At 43.1% G+C, this 27,093-nt stretch overlaps 1 protein-coding gene across 2 annotated transcripts; it reads left to right on the plus strand.

Moving 5' to 3' along the window:
- The first annotated feature begins 277 nt into the window (after window positions 1-277).
- Window positions 278-26,533, plus strand: TIPARP (TCDD inducible poly(ADP-ribose) polymerase). Of its 2 annotated transcripts, none has more exons than XM_082486806.1 (6): window positions 278-619; window positions 2,755-3,755; window positions 18,543-18,711; window positions 20,325-20,506; window positions 24,373-24,648; window positions 25,674-26,533. In XM_082486806.1, the coding sequence occupies exons 2-6, from the start codon at window positions 2,818-2,820 to the stop codon at window positions 26,119-26,121; spliced, it is 2,013 nt and encodes a 670-aa protein (XP_082342932.1). In that variant the 5' UTR covers window positions 278-619; window positions 2,755-2,817; the 3' UTR covers window positions 26,122-26,533. The 2 variants fall into 2 exon arrangements, with proteins under 2 accessions (XP_082342932.1, XP_082342933.1); XM_082486807.1 differs by having other exon boundaries at window positions 278-461.
- Window positions 26,534-27,093: the final 560 nt, after the last annotated feature.

Below are 27,093 nucleotides of genomic sequence, written 5' to 3' on the forward strand. Positions count from 1 at the left end.
ACTTTGGCGAGGCGAAAGGCCGCGGAGGGCCGTCACCAGCGCGGGACGGGCCGCGCTTCAGCCCCGCCGCCGCCTTTGTCTCCTCAGGGCGGCGCGGCGGGGCGGGCCGGGTGCCGGCGGGGGCGGCGGTGGAGCCCGCCCGGCTCCTCCCCGGGCCGCGCCGCCGCCACCGAACGCTGCGGGGAAGCGATATTTAAACCAGGCGGGGGAGAGGATGCGAGGAGCAGAGGGAGCTGAGGGGCGGGATGGGACGGGCGGCCTGAGGGGCAGCGCTGGGCGGGCAGGGCGGCGGTGAGCCCGGCTCAGCTCCCGCGGCGCCGGCGCTCGGCTGCGGCCTCCCTCCCTCCGGCCTTCCTCCTCCTGCTTCTTCCTTCCTCTCCCTCTCTGGGTAACCCCGAAGGCAACTCCAGAAACAGCCTGGGACCTGCGACCTGAGAGGCAGGCGGCTCTGCGTTTTTAAGGTGGAAATACTGGCGGCCGGCTGCGGCAGGCAGTTCGCTTATTATTTTTATTCCCCCCACCCCCCCACCCCACCACCACCAGAAGGCTAATCTTGTTTCCGTGGCGTTCTTAAATTGGGACAAAACGCAGGAATCTGCCTCGAGGGGAGCAGAAGCCGGTAGGTGTCAGCGGGGGGAGGCGGGAGGTCCCTCAGGGGCTGCGGGCTCCCGCTGCTGCTGGGGGCTTATGCTTCTGTTTTCTGTCTTTTAAAACGTATTTTAGGGCCCCTAGGCTTGCTTTCTTCAGCAAGGGAGGGGGAGGAGGAGAAGGTGGTGGTGGTGGTGGTAGCGGAATGGTTCGCGTGAGAGAGCTGGTGTTCAGGGACCGAAATCTCCCACCGAGAGCTTCCTCTGTTGAAACGTATTGCGCCAGTAGAGCATTGCTCTTGGTGGTGGTTAATGCTGTTTCTAAATAATAGCGACCGATTGGAGGTGTTGAAATGCACTGAAATGGAAATGCCGGCGAAATTCTGATATTCCTCGTTCCCACCGCTTTCTATGTTTAGAGTTGTTGGGGGATTCAACTCTATGCAGTCAGGCAGTTCTTCAAAAATAGCAGCGAAACTTATATGATAATCAAGTGAGCAATACCAGTATTGAAAGATATGGCTGAAAAATGACCCTAAGTTACTTATTTAGCTCCTCGGCACAGCAGGGCTGCCTGAACCCTGGCAGATCCCCTTGTGTATCGCGGCGCTGTTAAACCTGGGCACAGGGAAGGGAAGCGTCGGATTCCTTTCGGAGCTGAGGATTTTAAAACCTTTGAAGTTACTTGAAGGTTTAAGGAACCCTTGGTGGTTTAGAAAAAGAATCGCCTGGTATGTCTGGGGAAGAATAACAGAGATACCAATAATTTTGGAGTTTGTTTTAACTGGCAAACAAATATACCAGTTGCTTGAAACTTAATCTAAAACTGGGAAACTGGAGAGGTACAACTTATTTTCTTTTTCCTGGCAATCCTGACGTGCTGTTCCCCAGGGTAATGCAAAAGCCTTATAAATGGATGTTCCAAAATAAGGAAGACTCGGTGAGAAATTTTCCAGAGCAAATCGTCAGTAGTAAGAAATTACTGCCAAATTTTATCTGTTTTCTGGGGTTCTGTTTTGTAATGGGAGGTTACTTTGCTTGGAATGTATTTATCCAGGAAATAACTCTTAATGTGCTCCACTCTGAGCTTTGAGGCTACGTGCGAGGAGATTGAAGAGGGTTTAATTAAATGTAATCAAATATTGCAAGATCCCTGATTAAAAGGTGTAGAGTTTGCTTTCTGGTGGTGTATGAGACATAGTATTTGTCTGTACTTTAGAAAAAAAAAAATCTTCATCTTGCAAATAACTTATTTTTCCCCCTATTCCTGAGTAACTAGCACCCCTTTGTTTTCTTCACTGCCCGGTTTTAATTCCTGTTGACTCGCCTAGCGAGAGGCAAATGAGCTTGGTGTGTCAGAGCGGGGTGAGGGAGCGCAGCCTGTGGGTCTGAGTCAGTGCGGGAGTGTGTGGGCATGTGAGGATGGCTGTGTGCGAGGTGGGAGTGTCTGGACACGGCCCAGACTGTCACTGTCAGATGCCTCGCAGGAGGAACAGGGTGTAAGCACTTGAATTCCTGTGTCTAAGAAACCAAACATTAAATCCTGGCCCCCGCTGAAGTCAGTGTGAAGTTTGCTCTCTGTTTAAGTGAAGCCAGCAGTTCTCTGGCGATGCTGCGGGTTGGATGTGCGAGATGGTATGAGGGAAGATCCGTGTGAACAGAATGGGAATGGGTACATCTGCCCCTTTATCTGGGGGGAGAAGAAATGATGCGTGAATGTTGTTGCAGCGTGGTGGGAACGTTCAGGGCTCTCTCTGCTAACGCTTCTGTTCTCAGGTCTGTGTGTGAGGGAGGCATAAAAATGAACAATGCAATGTTCACTTTTGTGGAATATAATGAACTAAAGTGCTGTTTATTATTAAACATCATCACGAGGAGAAAGGCATCAGACCATCCCCCCCTTTCCTGCCCCCCCCTCTGGGGACTGTGCGTGCGTGCCTGAGTGTCTCTGAGATTTCATGTGTGAGAAGACGATGAGTGTGTGTTTGGGATTAATTAGCCTGAGTTTAGCTGGTTTCATGCTTTACGTGCCTAGGGGCTACCCGCAGTCACAGAGAGGGGAGGAGTTAGCTGTTGCTGGCTCAAAATCCTCTCCAGGGGTGATCTTGTTCGTGTCAACCATGAGCAATTAGAGAGATTAACTGTCTTGTTTTCCTTTCTGCCCTAGATTGATTCTTGTGAGGCTCTGGGACATTTGAAAGTGATTTGGAGAGAGCAAAGTCTGGGTCTGATGGACACCGAACCAAAGCCAGCGTGTGTTGTGCAGCAGGCTCGCTGCCCAGGAATGAAGGGCCCTCCTTCGGAGAACTTTCCTCCTCAGATAAGGCTGTCTGAAAAGATACCACCAGTGAAGCCTTGCTTCAAGAAGAAGCAGCAAGTGCAGAAGAGACTGGACACAGAAACTCTGCGGGCTTTGCGGCCAATCTTTACCAGTTTGCTGGGGGCTGGGACCTTGGATAGGGTCTTTGTACCCCGAGGCCAAGGTGGCGGTCACAGTGATTTATGTGAATCTGCTGCAAAAAAGACTCTGGACCTCGGTACTTCTTGCCCCCAACCAGAAAGTAATGTGACTGTGCTGATGCCAACAGCTCCAGATCCACAGAATCAATTGCCAGTAGCTCGTCCTTCTTCTGGGCATCCCGAGGAGGATATCCAGTCAGGAGAGCAGGGCTTCTCACCAGAAACTACTCCTGGAACTGCTGCTGATAATAGCAATGAGTCATTCCAGGATCATCCTTTGCACCCAACTGCTAGTGATGGTGCAGCTTGTCCTTTGTTCCCAGACAAGATTCTGGAAAGCTACACATCTGGTTTGTTCCACGAGAATAGCTGTCCGATGCAATACAACTTGAACCCAAGCAATAAATTCAGTGCTGGGATATTCCAGGATAAAAGTGAAGAAGCTTCTCTTGATCTGGTATTTGAGCTCTTGAACCAACTGCAATATCACACCCATCAGGAAGACGGAATAGAAATCTGTGTGGATTTTCTCCAGGGCACTTGTGTTTATGGCAGCGATTGTCCCAAACATCACACAGTCTTGCCTTATCATTGGCAAGTGAGAAGGACAGCAACCCAGAGTTGGCAAAGTGTGACCAATGATTCCCAGGAGCATCTGGAAAGACTCTACTGCAACCCTGACAATGATAGGATCAAAGTGAAGTATCGGTAGGTAACTGAATTTACTCCCTTACTAGTAAGGGTGCTTAACTGAGCAGTGGTCCAGAAATGTAACGGAATGTGCGTTCTTTTTTTCCTGATGTTTTGTATACGAGTGTTTTACAAACCCTGTGATGATGTCGCCTAACAAGTTTGCCACAACAGAAAATTCTTGCACACCTATTAAAACTACTGTTTATCATTTGGAAAGTATTCTTTGAAGCTGAAGGATTTTGAAGCGTGTGAAATAAGAAAACTTCAGTTCTGTAGGAATTCAGAGAGTTGACGGAGACTGTTGTGTAACATTGCACTTGTTCTTGACGTTCCTAATTAGTCTTTTCTCTGTATTAGAAAGAGCGGCAGCATGAATGAGTCTTTGCAGCGATTGAAACAGGAATGATACAGCTGTTGCTCTCTGTCGCTGTGAAACCAGATTGACTGTATGCACTCCAAGCACAGTTTTCATAATTATGCTCTAAGCAACTAAAATCAGATAGGTGCTCTGTTAAGTCCTTTGACTGGAAATTTCGTATAGTTGCTAATATATGGTGATGTTTCAGCTAATTCACTATGAACAACCTAAGCGATACCTTCAGAAATGCTGATCATGCATTTAAATTTTCATCTAAAAATGTTAAACTATTTATTAGAAGTTATTGTTTCCTCTATGCATAGCCATGTTTACTAATCCTCCAAAATTAGAAAACAGCTTTTAAGTTTCCCTGGTTATGTTATCAATTTAGGCGTGATCCTGCAACCTGAGATCTAAAAGAAAACTTCTTCAAGTTTTATAATGCAGGTTCCATTTTGAGTAGTAGTTGGGCGTGCTGATGTTTACCAGTTCATCGGATCTATAAAGTCCACGTTTATATGAGTGCAGGGGGTAGACTGCTTTTTTTTTTTTTTTTTTTTTTTTTTTTCTGGAGGAAGCATACAATGCACATTTCTCTTATCTTATCTGCCCTGCCATAGTCTGTGAGCCCAGTGCAAGTCATTCTTGCAATGGTCAGTTCAGAGCGATGCTTCTGTAGTTGCGTAGGAAAAACTTCAAAATGCCTTTACTATCTGAGCACTTGTGGATTTGTTCTCATTCCATCTTCTTCCTTCCACTTCCTGAAGTAGTACATCCCTTCTTCCTTAATGTTTTAATTTTCAGTTACTATGCTGAGATTTCTCATTAGGCACCAGAGACCCAATCTAATGCTTAGAAGTCTATGTGAGTCTTTACTTTCACCTAACTGGATGTCAGAATAGGCACTAAAACTCGGGCTCCATCAGCCTACGGATTCATCCTTTTTACTAAAGGCAATGCCAGAATATAGATACCCTACACTGAAAATGAAAGGGAAGTAGGAAAATAAGAATTATATGTAATAGGGAATAATCACAGTTTATAGAATTGTCTTGAAAAAATATGCCATTTTATTAAAAAAAAAAATAAAATCTTGTAACTGCGTAGCAGATAAAATGTTCTGCACTTTAGAACAGAGAAACTTCAATTTTTTTGCAAGTATTTTAAATGATTTCTGAAAACAAAACAGTAAATGTAGAAATAAGACAAGCCCATGCAAGTAATTTAAATTTGAGCTCTGGGCACATGAGCAAAAAGTTTTCTTTTTGAAGCCTGTATCACAGAATCCATAGCTACACACATGATCTATGTGTTCTAAATGATGGCGTTAAGAATGATTAATTTTAAAAGAAACAATGCTTCGTAATTGCTTAGTCATCTCCAGCCTGCAAAATTGGCTGAATAGCGTTGTCCGCCTTTACACTTACTTTGCAGGTTTCCAGTCTGGTGGGTATTTTGGTCTCTCGGTACACAGAGTTTCTGTCTGTCTGAACCAGTTGGGAAGAACCTTAGCGGGTGTGCTGCCAGACACGTGACGTTCTGTTCCCGTGAGTGAAGTCAGAGACGCAGCGTGGTCTCAGAAAACCCAGGTGTGCTGGGCCAGGGCTCTGCTGCTGGTTCTGCGTTGGCATGAAACTCTGCTGTTCAAGTGGAGGCGGATTCTTTGAATACAAACTAGACTTCAGCTTGCTGAGCTGAACTGGCTGCCCCGTGAGTGTCTGCCTAAGTGTTTTCTTCAGGTAAAAGTAGTCTACTGAGACTAAAATTATTTTAAATAGCAATATTTTCTAACTACATTCTGTTTTGAGCTGCTAATTCTATAGCCTGTATTCTTCTTCCTTCTCTTAAAAGACGTGAAGATCTTTGCTCCAGTCAGTGCTACAAAATCATGCCCCAATGCCAAGTTGGATGGCTGTTGTAAATCTATAATACATGCTTACCATGGAATGACAAATTGGCAGTTTCTGTAACTCTTGCGTGTGTTTCATCCCTTGGAAGAGCTTTGTGCTTGTGGATAAGTACCAGTGAGAACCTAGGGGTGAAACTTTTAAGACAGAGCTTTTGATTTCAAACATTGAAAAACTAAGTCTTAACATGGTTTTGAGTTAGATTTTGAAGCACGGGGGAAATGCAATGGGGTTTCACTAGGTATCATCACCAGTTTCTTCTTGCGCAACATCATCTTGTATCAGAAGAACCTGCTGAACCTTTAGCTGTGGACTGCTTGGACTCAGTGTGACTCTTCATGGAGTTCACTGGTGGTCACTGCAACCTGCCTTCCCTCGTGTTCCTGGGCGATGTTGTGTCTCCTGGCAACAAGATGCAGATAGCAGCGTGTTGAACCTTGCTGAGAGGCTCGCAAACATGCTAGAACAGCTCATCGTTCACATGGTTACCGCATTATTTGGCTAAAGCTATTAATCTCTTGTGGTCAGACTAGCTTTACAGGCCTATCTATACAGATTGCGTACAACAGCGAAATGTCCGTTCAGCAGTTTGCATGTCCAAGAAAAGCCCTGCAGAAGCCAGCCTGACAACCAGTGGGTGGTAGTTGTTTATTCTCCTTTGTTTTAAACACAGCTTATACGGCATAGTAAGTCATCGTTACAGTCTGCGTACATAATATTGCCTTTGTGTGCTGCTCCAAGAAAGTTGGGCTGTGCAAGAAAGCGTTGGGCTATTGACTCAATTAGAGAATAAGCTCTAAATTCAAATGTGATGTTCTTCAAGTAGCTATTTATATAAATCTTGCTTCATCTCAACATTATTGAGATGAGTAATGTAAAATATACATTCAGTTGTTGTCTTTCACCTAAGGGAACATGATCTTAAAGTAGGAGAAGTGGTGAACTTTGTTTAGTTACTTCTTTGTAATATGACTGCCTCAACACTCATTGCAGTTTGGTCTCAAACTGAATATCAAACCTATGAAAAAGTTGTTTATATTTTTGCTTTCTTAATTCTATCAAGTATATAGAGCCAAATACCAAGCTCTCTAAGCAAATGGGGGAACGTGAACTTAAGCAGGTTAAAATACTTAAAGCACTCGTTTTTCTTCATACGTGTGAGGAGAGGCCCTGGAGAAGTTCCAGCTTGCAGCGAAGTGTTTGAGAGCCCTGCCAAGTACTGCTTTCCAGCATGAGAGTACCCAAGCTGGGATATTTTAAGATGCTCTTTAGTAAGGGGAAATACTTGGCTGCAGAACCGAGCAGGTTTTCCCCACGCACACACCTGTCCAGTCATGCATATGTTGCTTTTCAAAATAAGCAACATCATTACTGATTAAGTGAGGATTTGTTTAAAAACCAGTCTGCAGTTCCTGGCCTATCAGTTCCCTCTCCTTGGCTGAAAATTCCACCTTTTCCCTTGGCAAAGAGACACCCCTGTGCGCCATGGGAACTGCAGCGTCTGTTCAAATGCGTGTACCCCGGCATATCCCAACTCAGATGAAACAACACCCGCTCATAGTTGCTTTGATCTCTTTTTTTTTTTTTTCTTTTTTTTTTTTTCTTTTTTTTTTTCCTTTCTGTAAGTTTTATGAAATGGTTCCTTCTAACTAGAAGAGAGAGGCCAAAATGAAGTGGCTCCAGTCTGGGAAAAGCAGGTGGACCTCCAATGGCACATATTCTGCCTGGGAGCTAATTACTCAGTATACACACGTGGTTCTTGGATGAAGTCAGAGTAAATACTGTGTGTTCCCCTGTGGGCATATGGAGGCACCTGGGAAGGTAAATACAAAAGGTAAATACAAAAATAAATTTAAAGGAAACTAGTTTTCCTTCGCTCTTGTGTTCATGGGATAACTTCTTTCTCTGATGCTGTTAGAACATGCATCTATAATTTTAAAATCATGTAGAGCACAGCAGAAGCTTTTCACTCGTTCAGGGACTTCTGCAGGTCATCTGACCAATTGAATAGTTAAATTTCGGAAGTTATCTTTCTGATCTGCACAGCTGCCACAGTGTGTGAGATAACTCATGTGTTATTGATAACACCGGAGATGAGGAAACAGCTGAAATTCACTGTGCCTGGCGATTTTGTGTGTGGTGTTTCGTGAATATACACAGCTGAGTGGTTTTGAACTTCTTTTAATTCCTTGCTAGAAGGAATGCAAGACAGAGACTCTAAATAAAAAGCATGTGAAGTGATTTTAGAAGTGTTTGCCTTGTGCTTTATAATAGTACGCTTCAATGAATTCCTATTGCTCCGCTTTATAGTATCATTTACATATGAAATAAAACTAATTGGCTTCTAGCTATACAAATCTAGGGAAGTTAGAAGTGTTATGTTGAGCTGCAGTAGGAATCGGCAACCGCTCATATATCCCTTTTCTTGTTTCACGTCAATAAACAGATTACAGTTTTGGAAACAGCTGTCACCTGGCTTCAGGTTGAGGTCAGTCTGTTCCCTGTGTAGTTACGGCAATAAAACCGTTCTGAAACAAAGATTTATAATTGGTGAAACAGATTGCTCAGAAGAGTTGCTTGCAGGGAATCCAGCAGGCACAGTGGTGTGGCATTGTCTGCCTGCCCAGTTCCGTACGGGTGAGGAACAGAAAGAGTCTGTTGCAATTATTTGCTTAGCAAGAGCAGCGATCGTGAAGTTCCTTCCTAGTTGGTACACGTATTTGTTGAAATCAGTAGGGATTTGAGCTAAGTAATAATTGCAAAATTTGGAACTTGTTGAAAAATGTATAAAGAGGTCCTTTTTTGGGAAGCTGGACGTGGAGGGTGTGCCATGAAACACTGGATGGAACGTTCAGAAACTGAAACATCCAGAATTGGTCACTAGTGAGTGTTAGCCTTGTATATGACCATCTTATGTAAAACATTGATGAAATTGATGCAGTTTCATTATTTATCATAAGTCTCAGAGGTATTTTAAGTCCTGAGGTTTGACAGAATTAAAAAAAAACAAAACAAACCAGGCCTGCCTGCAGAACATTTTTGAAAAATGGGACTTTGAAAATGGGCATCCATCTAAGCGCTTTGGAAAGTGTTCCCATTGCAGCTTTGTGAAAGCGAATGCCTCTCTCGTGACATGACAACCCTGTCCTATATCAGCTCTGTTGCCACTCAGAGCTGGGCTTGTGCTCTCTCTAGAACATCTACCGATATAAAAATTAAAGCTAACAGACAAAACTCTCTGCAAAACATATCCCCAACCAGTGTGGGTAGGAGACCTTTGAAACCAGCAGTCCACCTCAGACAAGGACATCCATGTTTGTCCTCCACTGCAAATAGAAGATGTAACTTGGATTTGAGTTATGAAATGTGGTACTTGCAATAATCCTTGAAAGATTTGAATGTGTTTGACATCCTCATTGCTACAGATTTTTGGAACTTAACAGTACTTCACACCAAAGGGCCATTTTAACCCAATACCTCATGTCCAAAAGTGGCCAACGGTGGCTTTCTTGGGAGGAGCAGAACAGAACAAACATACCTCTCCGTATAGTCTCTTGTCTTCCAGCAGTCATGCCTTGATGCCTTCCTGATCTAGAGATGTTACCTGTGTGTCAGACAGCTTGGTGGAGGTTTTATTTGTTTTCTTTTCCTTTCCAGAAAAGATCTGGGGCCGCAATTCGATCTAAGCTGTATGTATATCTGGACCAATATCCCAATACTTGTCTCGGATTTACAAATATGTGAGTCAGGCCAGAACATTATTTTTCAAGAACCCCCAGTCATTGATTGTAAAGACAAGAAAACCTGCCTTTCCAGCTTCTTTAAAAAATAAATTATAGGAAAAGCATTATAGTAAAGCTACTATATTGATTTTTTTTTTTCCTCCCTGATGATGGAGCCTTTCAGTGTAAAGGTAAATCTTTCTGTAACACCTTTCTCTTTTTTGAGTCGTTCTCACTGTACACCTCTGGCATGGCTTACGGTTGCAGCAGAGAGAAGCAACGTGACATGATGAGGGAACAAATTAAGTAAAATATGAAACTAATTTCCTGCCCTGTCACCAGCTGCCCCTCTCTTCAGTTTAAGAATGATGCGATACTGATACGATCAAGACTGCGGGATCGTGTTTACCAGCTTGTTTTTGTTCTTGCCCTGATGCAAAGTGTTGCTTCTGTGAGGGAAGGTTCCTGTTTTTCTTTCACGCTCATTACAGCAATTATATTTGGCTGCATTTTTATCGCTGTGGTGTGAAGAGCTGTTTGGAGAATGTCCCTTCATGAGTGTTACTCGGGCCCGTGCTGTTACTACCTATGGAAATGGTATTGGTTTCGATGGGAGCAGATTTCGGTTGCTGATGTTCCTATTGCAGTACCTCTGCTTAAAATACACCCCCTTAATAAGATCTTTCTTTTTAAGTGGAGTTCAGGTTCATACGGTGGGGTTTAAACACTTGGTCCTTCACCCAAAGGTGGACTACAGCCTGCAACTTCAAACAACTGTTTGCTACAAAGATGATGAAATATTGCTGATTTTGGGTCACCAGAACGTGTAATGCCTGACTTATAACTCCTACAGTAGCTGAGTTTGATTTGACTAATCTTTCAACTTTAAGTACAAAAGGGTTTTGTACCTGTTTGGATCTTTTAAGCTCGTTTGTTCCCCTGAGCAGCTTTCAGGTTGTTGCTATTGCAGAGAGGAACTGGTTTAGTCATAGGGAGAAAATCAACAGTTTCATCATCTAAGTGGTGTTTAATTCTCAGTCTTGCTCTGTATCACAGCTGTTCTGATGGGAACCGAGTTTCATTTCCTGCACAGACCTTTCTTGATCGCTACGTTTCTTTTTTTTCTGAACCCTGTTTGTGGTAAGAGTCATGACATGTAACTGAACTTGGGAGAAGAGTTCGAAACCACATGCGTTTTCACAGCATTTTCAAAAAATATTTCTCCTAGTCATCTGTTTGCATATAACATCTAGCAAACATTTGTCTTGCTGAATGGAAAGAGCGCAGAAGGTTCACACATCAGACTGAAGCTCTTCAGAAGGATGTGAGGAAGAGTGAGCACAAATACCCTTATTTTAGCAGGCTACATTCATCTCGCAAAAGACTTCAATGTTGTAACTTGCTAGTACCCTCTCACTTCAGTGTCCTGAAGAGATTATGGCTTTGTGTTTTGGGTTTTTTTTATGTTTAGGGTACAGAGAAAATGTAACTTAGTCAAGGAACCGGGTTCTGCTATTGAGAGCACTTGTGGAATTTTATTTTGAACTGTGCTGTTGTACAACACCAAATTTGGGGTTGTGTGCTGTGTTCTTAAGAGAGTTCAATATGCTTATTCTTTCAGTGCAAATACTTCCATTGAACTGCTTTATTTTATAAATAGATACCTTTATTTGGTTAGTTGGTGAAGAGAAGTTCTTAAGAAATCTCTGTTCCCACCTCTGTTGCAGATTTTCTGTGGGACTTTGTAGAAGCTGTTTTAGTCTCTCTCTGCATCTGTTTTTCCAGGGGAAAATGGGGATAGTAATTTTCTACCTCAGAAGCAAGATGAGGCAAAGATTTGTGGTGTTTGCAGAGAGGTTTGCAGAGAGGTTGAATAATTTTTTTCTGTAGAAGAAAACAGTGTTGTTTTTATTACTGGTTTCAAGCTGTGCTGAAGGCTGTTCCTGCTGCATGATGCAGAGAGGCAGTGGGAGTAACGCTGTGCCCCACCAAGGTATTTGAATACATTCCCTGCTTTCCCAAACGTCTGACAAACTGTAGCCTTCATCACCTCCTTCCCACTCTTCTCCAGACGGATATTTCCTGACAAAGACTTCAGAGTCCATGAGTAACAACACTAGATTTGTTTTTATCATGTTCGCTACAAAACTCTCCTTTCCCTTAACACAAACCCCATAAGGAAAGTGTAAAGAGCGGTGGACGCCATTCATGGAGCTCATTTTGGGAGGAAGTGTTGGGATGGCTCTGTTTCACCCCTGTGCGCAAAAAAGGATTTTAATTGCTGTGTTTGTGTGTGTTTGTTCTGCCTCTGTCATCATCATAGTGCCGAGTGTTTCATTGCCATTGCATGTGAGCATCTCCCAGCGGTGGTTAGCCGGGCAATCACGTGCCCGGAATGTGGTACGTGCTCTCTCATCCTCCCTTTGGGCACAAACCAAGGCAATGTGTGCCTTGCTGCTGTATTGTTGGGTTTTCCCTCTCCCAATCTATGTTATCCATAATCTACACGTTATGGAGGGTAGCCTTTACTCTAGATGGTATACACCGTACCTCAGAAGTAGTAAATCATGCTGTACTGAAGATAAAGTGATGTTATGCTGAAGAACATATCAGACATAACCTTGACCATCTCATATTCATACTGTTCTTGAACCCTAAATTTGGGGTCTTTCGCCTATATTTAGGCCTCGGGCAGTCAAGAAGTGCAGTTGTCGCATTTGCTTTCATCACTGGTGTCTTAAAGCTGAAGCCAGGAATGTAATCACGCAATCACTTGCTGTAATCACAATTCATTTTTTTTCATGGCTTTGCATTATGTAAGCTGGTAATAGGCTTTTTAATATACAGAGGAAGTGCTTTAACTGAAGAGCTATTATTAAACAATTCTGCTAAATATATTTTAGGATTTCAGAGCTTAAAAGCCAGTAAATGTTGTAATTTGAAAAAATTCATACTTCTGAATAGAGAAATACACTATTAAAGAATGTAAATGTAAAGAATGAACATTGGAGGAATACATATTTTATGTGAATCAAGGTGTTTTGCGAAAGAGTATCTTTCCTTATTCCCAATGTTATAATTAGGAAAAAAAGATGAGGTAGACTTTTGGGCACACAGTGTGTTTTTCAGATGCGGTCACTTAAATGCATGTGTCTAAAATTTTCAGCTGTATACAGTAATGCAGGGTTATTCCACATAATTTATTGTTAGGTAGAAAGCGTGTGTGGAGTTCAAAAGTTTTTAGTTAAAGTATTCAGGGAAGAAATAACAGTTGTGTAGATTTTGGGGGGTTCATCTATTTTGTTCACTTAATTTTCCATTAAAATTCATGGGAAGTAGCATTCCAAACACTTTACAAAGTTGAAAAATAAAAATACCATTTTTAAAGCATCCCCAATTTAACAGAAGTTTGAGTTTTGGGAAAACTCTGCTATGTTACATCCTGAAACTGCTGAACCTCTTGCTATTCACAGCTAAGGGGAATGGATAGAGGATACCACACCAAGAAATATCTCGACTACATTTTCCTTCATGAAATAATTAGAGACAGCTTTTTGGGGTTCTGAGCAGCAATGCTTACTCTGAGAGAAACTTTAGGTAAACCCAGGTAGCGACTGTGCAGAGCTGCTGTCCCCTGGAGGGGAGGGATGCCGTCCAGAGGGACCTGGACAGGCTTCAGACATGGGTTTGTGCTAACCTCATGCAGTTCAACAAGGCCAAGTCCTGCATGTGGGTCGGGGCAATCCCAAACACAAATCCAGGCCGAGTGGAGAATGGCTGGAGAGCAGCCCTGAGGAGAAGGACTCGGGGGTGTTGGGGGGTGAGAAGCTCACCGTGAGCCGGCAGTGTGCGCTGGAGCCCAGCGAGCCCCCGGCACCCCGGGCTGCATCCCCCCAGCGTGGCCAGCAGGGCGAGGGGGGGCTGTGCCCCTCTGCTGCGCTCTGCTCTGGGGAGACCCCGGAGCTGTTGGAGCGGGGCCAGAGGAGGCCCCAGAGATGCTGGGAGGGCTGGAGCCCCTCTGCTGGGAGGACAGGCTGGGAGAGGTGGGGGGGACAGCCTGGAGAAGAGAAGGCTCCGGGGAGACCTCCGAGCCCCTTCCAGTGCCTAAAGGGGCTCCAGGGGAGCTGGGGAGGGGCTCTGGATCAGGGAGGGGAGCCATGGGATGAGGGGGAACGGTTTTAAACTGAAAGAGGGGAGATTGAGATGAGACATTGGGAAGAAATTCTTGCTTGTGTGGGCGGTGAGCCCCTGGGTTGGGAGGGCCTGGGTTGCCCCGAGAAGCTGTGGCTGCCCCATCCCTGGAGGTGTTCAAGGTCAGGTTGGACGGGGCTGGGAGCAACCTGGGCTGGGGGGAGGTGTCCCTGCCCAGGGCAGGGAGTGGCACTGGATGGGCTTTAGGGTTCCATCCAACCCAAACCATTCTGTGATTCTAGGATTTGGAACTAAAGAGTGATGGAGTTGTATTAACCAAGCTGAAAGGTGGTGGTAGTTGCGCAGGAGTTGAGCTCTGCTCTGTGGCATGGGTGTGCACCGAACGTGGGTCACTCAGAAACGTTGTGACCTTCACAATCAGACAGACTGAGCAGTTCTATTTAGGAATGGGAAAACAAGAACACTTAATGTGTTGTATCATACATTGGCTTTCAAGAAGAGTGTTTGAAGGGGTGGCAATCAGCTGTTTCGGTGCGTGATGCCTGGGCTCTTGTTACAGCGAATTGTCAGCGTAAGTCAATGAGTGGTGACCATCCTGTCCTTCTCTGTTTGCTTGCAGGGGAGGGGAATCTGATACAGAAGAGGCAAAAGCAGTGAGCTGCAAAAATGTAAAAAATTCCAAGCAGCAGACAATCATTACATTTTTCAGTACTGAGAAATAATTTGGCACATTCTATACAGGTTTCGCAGAAAAATGTTTAGCTTTCGGAGAAGCTATTTTCATGGTAAGCTGTCATTAGCTGTCAGCCTTATAAATCTCAAACAGAGTCTTAGGAGATAACGTAGATGCACACTTAGCCGTGCACAGATTTTGTTTGCTGTAGGAAAAAACTTACCGCAGTTTGTTTTACTGGAATTGTATGTGAAGTTTTGATGTTGTTATAGCACTACTAGAAGAAAGCCGTGTAAAAACCCTACTGTTCCCCACCTGTTTTGCATTAGAACACGACTACACACAAATACCCTTTTTTGCATATGCACTGTTAACCCTGAGGTTTAGGAGTTCATCCTGAAGGTCTGCTTGCTCTGCATGAAGAGCATGAGGCAAAGCAGTCTCATACTGTGTTCATCTCCGAAAGTGTTTGTCCTTCCACAGGGTCCCCCCCCGTTGCGGTCCTTTGATTCTCCCTGCGGTGCTGCAGAGCCGTGTGGGGCTGTTGGAGGCTGCGTTTTAACGCAGTTAAGCCCATATTAGAAATACCCGAGTCACATATTGGAAGCCAGCCACATTTCAAGCGCCTGTGGAATTTGTTTTCCCATCTTCAAAATTTTACAGACCTTTAACTTTTTAGGATATTAACCAGTATGGGATTACTTTTAAAAGAGTTCAGCATGCTAGTGGATAATCTTTATCATGTTCAGAGAGTATCCTGATTTTCAGATCCTCTTTACTTTGTATTGCATTACCATAGAACTACTGCAAATGTTTTTGCATTATCAATTTCCACTGTAACACATGCAACATAGAAAGTTATAATAAAAGAAAATAATCCTCTGGGGTTTACCACCTTTAAAAGAAAATAATTTACTCATACAGAAAAGGTTTTCCATTTCTTTGCACTTTCTTGGAGGTCACAGATCTTTGGAGTAGGGAGAACCATGTTAGAGTATTTGACTTGAAAAGAGATCAAAGGGAGAATGAACGCTCGAATTGTGAGGCTTTGTATTGAGAAATGTCTTTTTGGGTGTTTGTTTCATACAATATGCAGCACATGTCTGGGGGTCTTGATTCAGGACTTGGATTTGTACGTGCAACATAACTCCAAAACAGTGAGTACAACTCCTCACTCCAAAAGGATACTATAAATAATATCAGTCACTAAACATGCTTTTCTCAAAAATAACAGCTTTGTTAGGCACTGAAATTCAGAATTGTAAGACTATGTTTTGATAAGAAAGAGCAAATGTCCCTAAAGCAGCATTAAAAATATATTAATGAAGAAATTCACTCAAAAAATCATGCTCCTGGTGCTGCCTGGAAATACTTTAAGTGATAGCACAGCTTGGTATTTCAGAGAGATGATTTCCTCATGATTTCACACATTGTTTTCAAATAAAGTAGATTGTAGCTTGTTGTTATGGAACAAAATGACTACATACCAGGAAGGTGGGGTGATCTCTTATTAGTTTTTTTCACTCCGGAAAGTGTGTATATTTTTTTAAGCCCTACATTGAATTTCAGTCCCTTGGTACTGGTCGTTTATTTTGGTAAGTGCTACTTTTCCTTCTGACTCCATCTGTCTTGTATCTGACGTTTGTCTTGCCGGGCTGTTGTGGTATGCGTTTCCCGTAGTGGCGCAGATGCTGCTGCACCAGCAGTAGTGGGCAGTGGAATGTCAGCTTTAATTAGTGTATCCAGCTCCTCGCGGTGGGCTGCAGCTATGGTGGGAAGACACGGGTTATTAGAAGACACCTCCTACGCAGAATAGCTGGGTTCCTTCTGTCCTCGTCTTCTAACCGTAGTGATTTTGTGTGCCAGTGACGCAAGTAGGGAACACACTGTTAAACCTTCGACTGGTTTGGTGTGATAATGTTGTCTTGACAAAATTTTTGTCTTAATTAGTGGGGCTCTATGACAGTTTTTAGAGAACCATGTGCAGGGAACTGGCAAGACATTCCTTTTGGGTAGTAAGTTCTCAGTGTGAAGGGGAAGAAAGCTGGCTGGAGCCGTCCCTGGTGCGGACAGGGACAGCCACCCTTGAGGGGAATTGTCCTCAAGATGGGTCGGACAAAACCTGTGCTGGTTGGGCTTGGGCTGGGGGGGCTGCAAAAAGAATGCTTTTGTGTCCAAAGAATTTTAAAAGTAGCTCATGGAATTGCATTTTTAAGACATTTGATTTGACTTTTGGGACTATTCTGGATCTTAAGTCTATATGAAAACTTACTGAAAACAAAGAGAGCAATCTAAATTTACCCAACCAGCAATGGGTCAGGTCCCCCGATGGCGAGTCCATAGGAACAGACGCATCGTCCTTTTGTCTGTGTCAGGATGGGCAGCGCTTAATACTTCAAACGGTGCTTAGCACTTCACAGACCCAAATGCAATTAATTGGTGATGATAAACACTAAGAACAGGTACGCACCTGTACCTCCTGTTGAAAAATGACGATCAGCTGGAATGATCCTTCATTTCTCAAAGTGGGAACTCATCAGTAGTTTTCTGTGAAAGTAGTATAAGAAAACCTTCAGCAACCGTACCAGTCAGTGTGAAATAGCTAGCAAAATTGCAGCCATTCTCAAGCAAATCTGTATTCATAAAATCATACAGATGTTTAGAATGGCTGTCACTTCATGTGGCAAATTGCATACACAGTACTTTGATCTCTGCAGTATTGATGTGCCAAAGTTTTAATAATAAACTGTAGATTTGAAGTATCAGCTTGATTTATGTTTACTCTTAAGAATTCAAAGAAAATATTTTATATAGTCTCAAAAGCTGCATTTCCAGTTGCCAAAGATTAGTAACTGTTAATGAATACCAGTAAGCTGACAACTTGTAAAGAGATTATGAAAGTAGAAAACTAATTATGTAAACAGCATTATTTTGGAAATATGTTAATCCTGGTTATAAAAAAATGGCTGGGAATGAATATTACTGTCATTTCTTCCAATTTCTATGAATTTCTTAAGTTCTTGATTGCTAATAAACCAGTGATTGTCTAATGATCAGCAGAGCTTTAGAACTCTGTGCTTCACTTGAGAATGTTTTTCATTGATGTCTCTCTCTTAACACTGCCTAATGAAACAGCGTTAGAAACCGTTTGCTGAGGCATTCCGCAGTCACTGTTAAACATGACTTTGTCAAGTGTAGGGGAAATGCACTTTTATTTTCTCCTTTCGATAAAGGCTGTACTCTGGTTCTTATTTTGCAGCACCCTGCTGTTGTTGTTGATAGGTCCTTTTGAAAGCGCCAGTGGCTTTACGTGAAGATGCATAGTGGTGCTGATTTTTGTAGCAGCAATATAGCTACTCCAAAAAAAAAGGCAGTATTCCTCAGTGTAGGCTCCATAATTGTGAAATCATGTTTCCTTTTCATATTATGCTAGTTCACTTCTGCTGCACGTGATGAAAGGTACTCGAACTCTATGGGGGATTGGCAGCAGATGCTCCTCATCTGGAGCCATTTACATTTTCTTTTCTTCCCCGAAGCACTAACTTTCACAAGAATAACCTTTTGAATAGTATGTGGCTGCTTCATCAAATATGGTTGTGTGTTGTATTTACTTAGTATGCTCAAAATGTCAAGGATACGTATATTGATTTTTGTACCATTCATGCATACTGAATAAATACCACTGGACTAGGAAGACTGCTGCGTATGGTTTGTTGGCTTTCTGTGCTGAAGACCGTGTTTTTTTCACCACTGTCTGTGGAAACCCTTGAGGAGTTCCTTTGCTCTTTGCACTTGCGCCTGTGTTGTGCCCAATTCAAGCTCAGGGGACATCCTCATGGTCACTGGGTGACATGAGGACAGCCAGAGCGAGGGTCTGTCAGAGGAAGACTATGCCAACTGTAGTTCCGATCAGCTGTTTTGTTACCTCTGAATGCTTTTTGTAATGGATTACAAAAGGTGAGAATTCTTTGTTTTTCTTGTTGTTTCCAGGGGACATGAGTTTTGGGTGGATTTGAATGTTATGAAATTATATGAAACTGTTGAGTTTGACCAAATGCGGCGTCTGTCCACACCTTCCTGTCCCAGCTCCAGCTCCAACTACTACACCGTCTGGAAATACTTCTGCAGGGACCACTTTGGCTGGAGAGAATACTCGGAGGTATTTAACACGTTCCAGAATCCTGCTTTTGGGTTGTAACCCAAAACTCTGTGTACAGTATATACTATAAACTATATATACATTTTCAGTCTGTTTCCTCTTCAAACAACCTGGTCTAGTAGGAGGTGTCCCTGCCCAGGGCAGGGGGTTGGAACTACATGGTCTTTAAGGTCCCTTCCAACTCAAACCATCCTATGATTCTACGAGTCTCTGATTCAGGAAAGATACTTAGAGTTATTGTTGAGAAAGATGATCAAGAAGGCCAGTGTTGAACTGAAAAAGCAATAAGAGGAGAACTCTGCTCTGCTGGGCTGCACCTTGAATTATCCCTGAAAACATCGGAAACACAGAGGCTGACAAAATTGTCAAATCTGAGATCAAACTGGCCCATGTCAGTACCAACAGAGTCCTTTCTAATCCCTAGAAATCTCATTTTAAGGTCGGGGGAACAGCTTTCTGCAGCCTTTTTAACGCCACTACCATTAAGCTTTGTAGTTTTTAATTTATTTACTGAGCCCCAAAGATACCGCAAGGCAGACGTGAGCTTCCAGAGCCGCTGGACCCGTCCCCTTGCTGTCTCGGAGGCTGCACTGCAGACTGCTGCAGCTGGACGGGCTTGCAGCTGCCAGCCCTGCTCCTTAGGGACCTCTTCCTAAACATCCAGTTTAAATCTGTTCACCGATGGTTTATGCACACTCGTTCCAGTTTTGCCACCGCCCTTTGGTCTTTAACAGCCACAGTTTTCTATATCAGGTTTTAAATAGGCCTTCTCTCTTCCAACTCTTTAACCCCAATGACAGGCGCAGCAGTCACAGCCACTGTCAAACAGGATTGTGCTAGACAAAACCAGAATACTTCTATTCCTTCAAGTAAGCTCTCCAGTGAGCCTTGTAAATACCTGTGGTAGTTAAGAGCTCATCTTTGGCTGACCAGAGCTGTACATAATATTTTGAATAAAACCTCATCAGCGTTTTACAATTTTGGCAGTGCCAGAAATACCTCCACCAGTGTAAACTAGATCACGTTCATCTTTTTCATGTGTCACTCTGACTTTATAAACCTGGTAGGGAGCACTGTATACAGTCTGGGGCTTTGCAAATGAAAAAAAAAAAAAAAAAAAAGAACTGGACAGTCTGGAAGAAAGCACCACAGATAACAAGAAGTTTAGGATGTTTGACCTGGGAGGAGAAGTTAAAAGCACTGGGTTTCTCTAGTGTAGAAAAGAAAGAAAATGATGAGAATATATTAATATATTAAAGATTGTTCTACAGCAGAGTTCTGCTTTTCACATTCAGCAAGCAAAGACAAAAAGTAATTTGTGTCAAGGGAGTTTTAGGTTAGATATTGGGAATAACATTGGACGTGTAAAAATACGATAGCACCAGCACCAATTATGTAGGAAAGTTGTGAAACCTGCCTTGTTGGCAGCTCTTACAAACAGGTAACAGAACATTTTTCAGTGGTCTAAGTGTACTTGTGCCTCAGAGCAGGGGAAAGGGAGGAGAGGGAAAGGGAGTCGAGAGAGGGATTCTTTGAGGTCTGTGGCAAAAATGTTAATTTTTGAGCATGTAGTTTTTCATGTGTATGTTTTTGTTTTAATTTTCTTGAAACAGCCTGTTGTAAGATTGATAGAAGAAGCCAGCTGCCGGGGTCTGAAAGAGGTTCGGTTTGTTACCTGGCATAATCAGTATATCTTAAACATCAAAGATGGATTCCAGCAAAACGCGTGTTTCAGAAGAGAAATCAAGAGGAGACCCCTTCTTCGCTCATGCATTGTGCTGATGCCGTTTCTACAGTATGTATCCCAGCAAAACGGAAGCTTTGCGTTTGTTCTCCATGTTGTTCTGTCTGTGAGAATTGTGTTCCTCAAGATGTGGCAAGGAAATAGGCATCACTGGGTTGAAAAATCAGAAGAAAAAATAAAAAATCTCGCTCATATTGGCAGGTCTTGCTTGTAATTTTTCATGATAAATATTGTCTGAAGAACTCCTTACTACTAGGCTGTTTTTTATTTAAAGGTTAGAATGTACCTTGTGGATTGCAGAACAGCAGAAGCACAGATGTGCTTCGGGTTTGCCAAAGTATTGTCCAGCTTTCAGCATCTCGCGGGCTATAGTGATTGCTGGGCTATCAGTTCTGGGTCCCATAAAAATGAGCATTCAAAAACGCTTGATAATTTTCAAGCACAATTAAAGCATGCCTTGTTTTTATTGTCATCTCAACTGGGGGGGAACACGCTCGCCCATCAAAGGCAGAGCGAGAAAGGTGTTGCATTGTAGTAATTTTTGATTACATCTCATAAAAATGCCATTTTTGTGATCTCACCAGCACAGCTGGAAATATTATTGTCAGAGTTCAGTAGTTAGGAACATATTGTCCTGTTAGCAAAGGGGTGGAAGTCGTTAGTCTGACTGGCAGCTTGGCATGCTGGGCCCATCAAAGGAGCTTTAACTGCTGCAGCAGGGCTAGAATGCTCATTAGCTTGCAGAGTCGTTACCGCTTCTAATTGCGAGGTGAATGTGAATTTGGTTAGAGCCTCAAAAGATGTGGTGGTTAGAAACATTTTTAGATACGGTTTTACAGGAAGGAAACCCAAAATTATTAAAGAGGGAGGATGCAGATAAAAAGGCCAAGCATGGACGTGCTGGTTATAGCAATTCTGATTATCATCTTAATGAAAAATAATAATTTCAGGTATTCTGCTGATGTTTTTGCTACCAGTGACTATTTTACTACAGTGTAAGTCTATAATTTTGACATACGCTAAAATTATGCGTTTTAGTGGACTCTTGAGGGTTCTACACTCATGAGGGCTTGACCATAACTATTCATGCCAGCTACCAAATCTATAAACTAAGCTCTGCAATGTCTGTTGTTCTGCAGTAAACCTCATTCTTTTATTTTCTTTATCTAAAGACCTTGTAATGCTTACTTAAAAATCCACCAGTTCTTAGCAGGGAACAAAAGAGTAGTTTAAATATTTGTGGGAGCCATCCCTAAGAAGTCAGTATTTGCCTCCACTTATCACAATGCTACTGGAGATTTTTTATTTGCTTCCCCCCACTACTTCTTAAATCAGTTATAAAATTGGGAAAGAGTACTTGAATAGAAACTGGGGAAAGTGGGTGATAGCGGTTGACAAATGTTGACTTTTTAATGGCTTCCCTTGTGTAATAAATGCTTACAAATAATTTACACTAGTCAGAAGAAATGAACAAAGTAGACCAAAGGATTGCAGTTATTTTTATTGTGTTTGATGTCTTCCTTATTAATCCATAACTTATTGTTAATCTGTGCTTGGTATTCCCGTCCAAGTGTGAATGAATGAGGTTCTACAGTAATATATTTTACCCATTGAATCAAATAATTAAATGCACACTGTAATATTGCAGACTGCTATTTTAATAGTCATTCTTAGAAAAATCCATCTTCTGGGTTTACGTTAAACTATTAATAAACAGTGAGAAGAATTCTGAGTTGAGTCAAATCCATGCAAATAAAGTGAGGTCTCTTTTTAGCTGTGAACAGCAGGTGAAAGCCACGTGAACACTTCTTTAAAGAGTATGTCTGCTCTGAAAAGTGTGAGTGCTGTTACGGTTTACTGTCTCCCCGATCCAAATCAAATGTACCCATTTAAAAATAGACTTTTTTTCCCCCCAACTTTTTTCCTAGACCTGAAAGACGCAACCTGCAATCAGAAAATCACATTAAACTATTTCTGGGTCACACAAAAAATCACACACAGTTCTTTCAGGCTCATTTGTCACTAGCATTAAATATTCTGAAAGGCAACCTGAATTGACATTTCTTTAGATAAGATGTGAATAGCAGCAGAATTCTTATTTAACGAGATAGTTCTGTTGGCTCTGCAGAGGAAAGCAGGCTAAGGAGCAGGGACAGTCGGCAGTTGCTCTGTGACGGTGTGTCGGTGTGCCTCGACAGCAGACCGGCTGCGTGCAGAAGTCGCAGGTCCGCGGCTCTTCAGGCAGTGTCACGCTGGAAAAAAAGAAGATTCATTCCTGCAGAGTCGCTCGGGAGAAAATGGCTTTGCCTTTAGCAAAGCTTGGAGAGGCTTTTGGTCTCCAGTAAACTTTCTTTTTGCAATGATGGCGCAGGAAATTGAGTTTGCCTGTCGCTCCTGCATGCGAAATCCAACTGTGTATGTGCAGGGAGGCAGGATTTGGCCTTGGATGTCGTCAAACGTCAGCTTGGCCAATATAAATAGACAAAGGACTTACTTTCCCCATTTCCTCTGAGGCAGAACAGGTTTTCTCCTTATGCTTTGGCAGTGGTACGCTATCAGAACACAAGTGACCTGAGAAATTTCATGAACTTTCACGTTCATTAAGCTTTCATTTAATGAAATTTAATGTAAGGTCATCTGTGGGGTTTAGAGACAGAGTCATCTTGGGTCTTTCCAGCCGGACTCCAACCTCTGAGTGCACCTCACCTGTTTGCATTCACTGTGGGATGGTCCTGGAGCAAACAGCAGCTTCTCCTCTAAGTATTTTGGTAAAATACTCATCTGGTGAAATGTTGAGACAGTTCCGTATATTCTTGCAACTGCAAGGGAACCTCACCAGCTTGCAGGAGCTGACGGGCTGTGAAACCCAGAGCCTGAACCTGCAAGCTTTACACGTTCAAAGTATTTTCATTGACGTAAGAGGGAGACTCCAACAAGTAAGGATTATTCAGCTGAGCAAGGCTTGCTTGTTCAGATTATAATCAGGTGAACATAAGCCACAAATGCCACGCTCTGTCTAAATTTAGCAGCTTCAAGAGTGTGAAAAATTCCACTGAGGTGCAGGTATTTATTGAGAACAAAGTCTTGCCACGCCACAGTTGGTGTCGTTAACTGGATTTTACTGGTGTCTGTTGTGTTTCTGGCATCCCTGCTGCTTTCCTGCCGCGGCCGTTACAGGCAGCAGCTCCCCTTCCCTCACCCCTCGCCGGCTCCGCGCCTGGCAGCGTTCCCAACAGGGAACAGGGGCCGGGCTGTCGCATGGAAATAAGCAACTGCAAATGCAAATCGACATCTGGCCTGTGCAAATGAAAATACGAGAGCCTTCCTCGGCACGATACCGGGTAGTACTGAAAAACACAGCATCTCCTCTTCTACGTACTGCGCTGACATAGCGGCGTTTTGCCTGTGAAATGTTATTAGTTGGGGTTAGTCATTATTCACACTGTACAAGAAAGTATATGTTTCCACTCCTTATATTGTATTCGAGGAAAATTAGGTCAAATGGTGCCACATTATTAATCTTTTCTTATTCCGTACATCCTATTTGCTATGTTAAAATCACTTAATACTTTATAGCTAACATACAAAATAATTGTATTTGGTAGCGTTCTGCCTGTCTGTGGTTTGTAACCCCAGAATGGGAATAATGCCGATAGGTTTTTAAACACCACCCAGCCGTAAGATTTCCCCGCGTGGAGCAGCGTCCCAGAAAGTCAAGGTTTTGTTGTTCGTTTCTGTGGATGGAGGAGTTATTAAACCAGCAGAAACAGCTGGCGTGCTTGTTTTAGACAAGCATTAAAGATACGTAAACTGCTACAGAACTGAAGGGCGGGAATTGCTTAAGATACGCTGGCAATGAAATAAGCTCTTCTGTTCGTGAATGTTTAAGCGCAACCTTTTTCTCCTTCCCCGACTAGGACCTTAGGTGGCAACTCGCCGGTACCCTCTCCATCAGCTGACCCGGCTTCCTCACACGTCTTATCTCCCGCTGCTGTTACCTCTCCGAACTTCTATCCTGAAACCTGGATTAGTATGGATCCAGCTCAGGACTTCATCCAAGTGCCTGTTCTGAAGGAAGATAAAAGCTATAGAACCATTTATAACCTGTTTCACAAGACTGTGCCGGAGACCAAGTATAAAATCTTGAAAATTCTGAGAGTGCAGAATCAGTTTCTTTGGGAGAAATATAAAAGGTAAGATAATGCAAACACCATTCTTTTACAATAGTGGGAAAATACCTTAAAATATGTAATTTGGCCTGCAAAATACAAATTGATCATTAAGTAGAATACATAAACTCCAGATTTTTCTGAAGAAAAGGGGTGTCTTCAGTTGAACAACGTTATCTGAAAAATATCTTACCCTGAAGTTTCCTGTGTAAGTGGTTTAATACACTATCTACTGATAACTTCTGTGAAATATGTCTTCACAGAAACTTCAAAACAAATCTAAGATATCTAGTTGAAAAATCTTCCAGTTTGCTGTGAAGCCAAACTAGGAGGAATTGTTTTCATCAGATGATATCTGTGTTGAAGTTCATCGCCGTTAGTGCCTTGGTTCCCCAGAACACGGTCACCCGGGGGCTTACGGTGCTCTGGCAAAGACGACTCCTGCGTCAGTCAGTCCCATTCCCACCAAAGATGCTGTGTCTGCAAGTTACCATCCACTGACCACTTCGTAACGGATAGGAGATGAGATTGGTGGATTCTCTCTCCCTTCTCAAAAATGGAGAATCTCAGGAGGAGTCGATGGACGGGCTGTGGGAGCAGGGACTTTCTTACAGTACTCGTGCTGGCCCAGAGCCTCTCCGCCTGCCCCGTCTCAGTAATTCCGCTCGGTGGCCTCTCCTGAAGCTGTAGCGGGATTTAGTTTTTGCACAGCCCTTGTTTTCTCTCTGAGGAAGATTTCCTTCCGCATCCAAGGCAAAGACAAGCAGGCACTTCTCAAGCTGCTTTGCCTCTGCTGCGGTGCAGGTGTGAGAGCTCTGCCTCCAGCAGGATCCGCTCCGGACCTTTAAGACATACTTATTGCCCACAAAAGTCTTATTTGAAAGTGGAAGACCCGCTCTGCTATCCATACAGAAATGTTTTCAGATCTCCTCTTACAGCTCTGCTATTCGAGAGGGTAATACTGATCCTTTAGGAGCTGTAGTGAAAACTGCCTTTCCCTTGCAGAGCTGCGGTGAATACTCATCTTCCCTTTCCGTTTTCTGTTCCAGGAAAAAGGAATATATGTCAAAAAAAATGACTGGGCTCGACAGGATAATGAACGAAAGGCATTTGTTCCACGGCACCTCCCAGGACGTGGTGGATGGAATCTGCAAGCACAACTTCGACCCGCGCGTCTGTGGGAAGCATGCCACCATGTTTGGACAGGGCAGTTACTTTGCCAGAAAGGCGAGCTATTCCCATAATTTTTCCAAAAGGTCACCCAAAGGAGTTCATTACATGTTCCTGGCCAAAGTCCTGACTGGAAGGTACACGGTGGGTAACCACACCATGAGGAGACCTCCACCGGTCAACCCCGGCAGCATCACCAGTGACCTCTATGACTCTTGTGTGGACAATTACTTTGAGCCTCAGATTTTTGTTATTTTTAATGATGATCAGAGCTACCCTTATTTTATTATCCAATACGAAGAAGTTAGCAACACTGTCTCCATTTGAAAACCTGTGCTGCTAAATTACTCATTTTAATAAACTCTTGCCTGCCATTGGTAGCGGTTTCTGTGGAAAAAAAAAAAATAAAAAATTGGACGTTGCAGAACTGATTAAATTACTTGCTCGGAAGGAAGTAAATCTCAAAATATAGAAAAGAAGATCTGAAGTGACCAATTGTGCACTCGCTGTTTGATTATGTATGTGCAAATTGTAAATATTTTTCCATTGTTTATAGTTGAAAATCTGTGCCTTTTGTTATAAAACACTGTTTATTTATGTTAGTAAATATTCATGTTTAAAAATGTGTGTGCGTAGAATTTCTGTTGCGTTCTGTGCCTGTTAGAGCGGCTCGAAAATTGCTTATGCGCTGATCTTGAAATCTTACGGACAACCGTTCCTAGATAATCAGAACCAGATCATTTTCATCCCAAGTATATTAAATAAGATATTCACCCAACCATGATTTTTTATTACTGTATTTCAGAAAGTTTGGGGAGGGATCACAAAACTAACATTCTGCTCATACTTTGGATTATTAAACAGGACGACACAAATAAATCCATCGTTTTCTGAAGTCAGCCCTGGGTGAAATTGGGAAGAGGTTAGCCCGGCATGCAGGCCACCAGGGTTTAAAGCTTGCCGGCGGCTTACGGGACATCCAGGTTACCATTTTTGGGAGCTGTAGCGGGGCTGGAGAGGCTACTGGGGTGGCCCCCAGCTGCCAAGGGCCAGCTCTGCGCCACCGGTCCCCGTCACTGTGGGGTGTCCCCAGATAAAGGAGGGGTAATTCTGGGGGACAGGTTTCTTGGAAAGAAACCCCAAACAAAGGCTGATTTGGATGAGGTTTGAAATTTGATCCAGGGTGGAAATTTCTGTTAATGTCACTCAATGAGGCTGATATTAAATAACTTTAAAATTCATTTCACTTAAATAGAGCAGAAACCTGTACTGGGGGGACGTTACATGGAAAGACCTGGC

The sequence above is a fragment of the Vanellus vanellus genome (assembly GCF_965231255.1).
Source record: "Vanellus vanellus genome assembly, chromosome: 8".
NCBI classification, from domain to species: Eukaryota; Metazoa; Chordata; class Aves; order Charadriiformes; family Charadriidae; genus Vanellus; species Vanellus vanellus.

Bases quoted from the DNA above. Each gene is read 5' to 3' on its own strand.
- TIPARP (XM_082486806.1), top strand. From the start codon at position 2,818: ATGGACACCGAACCAAAGCCAGCGTGTGTTGTGCAGCAGGCTCGCTGC. The intron at 18,712-20,324 runs GTATTTAACACG...TTCTTGAAACAG, and splicing joins GCTGGAGAGAATACTCGGAG to CCTGTTGTAAGATTGATAGA. The intron at 20,507-24,372 runs GTATGTATCCCA...TTCCCCGACTAG, and splicing joins GTGCTGATGCCGTTTCTACA to GACCTTAGGTGGCAACTCGC.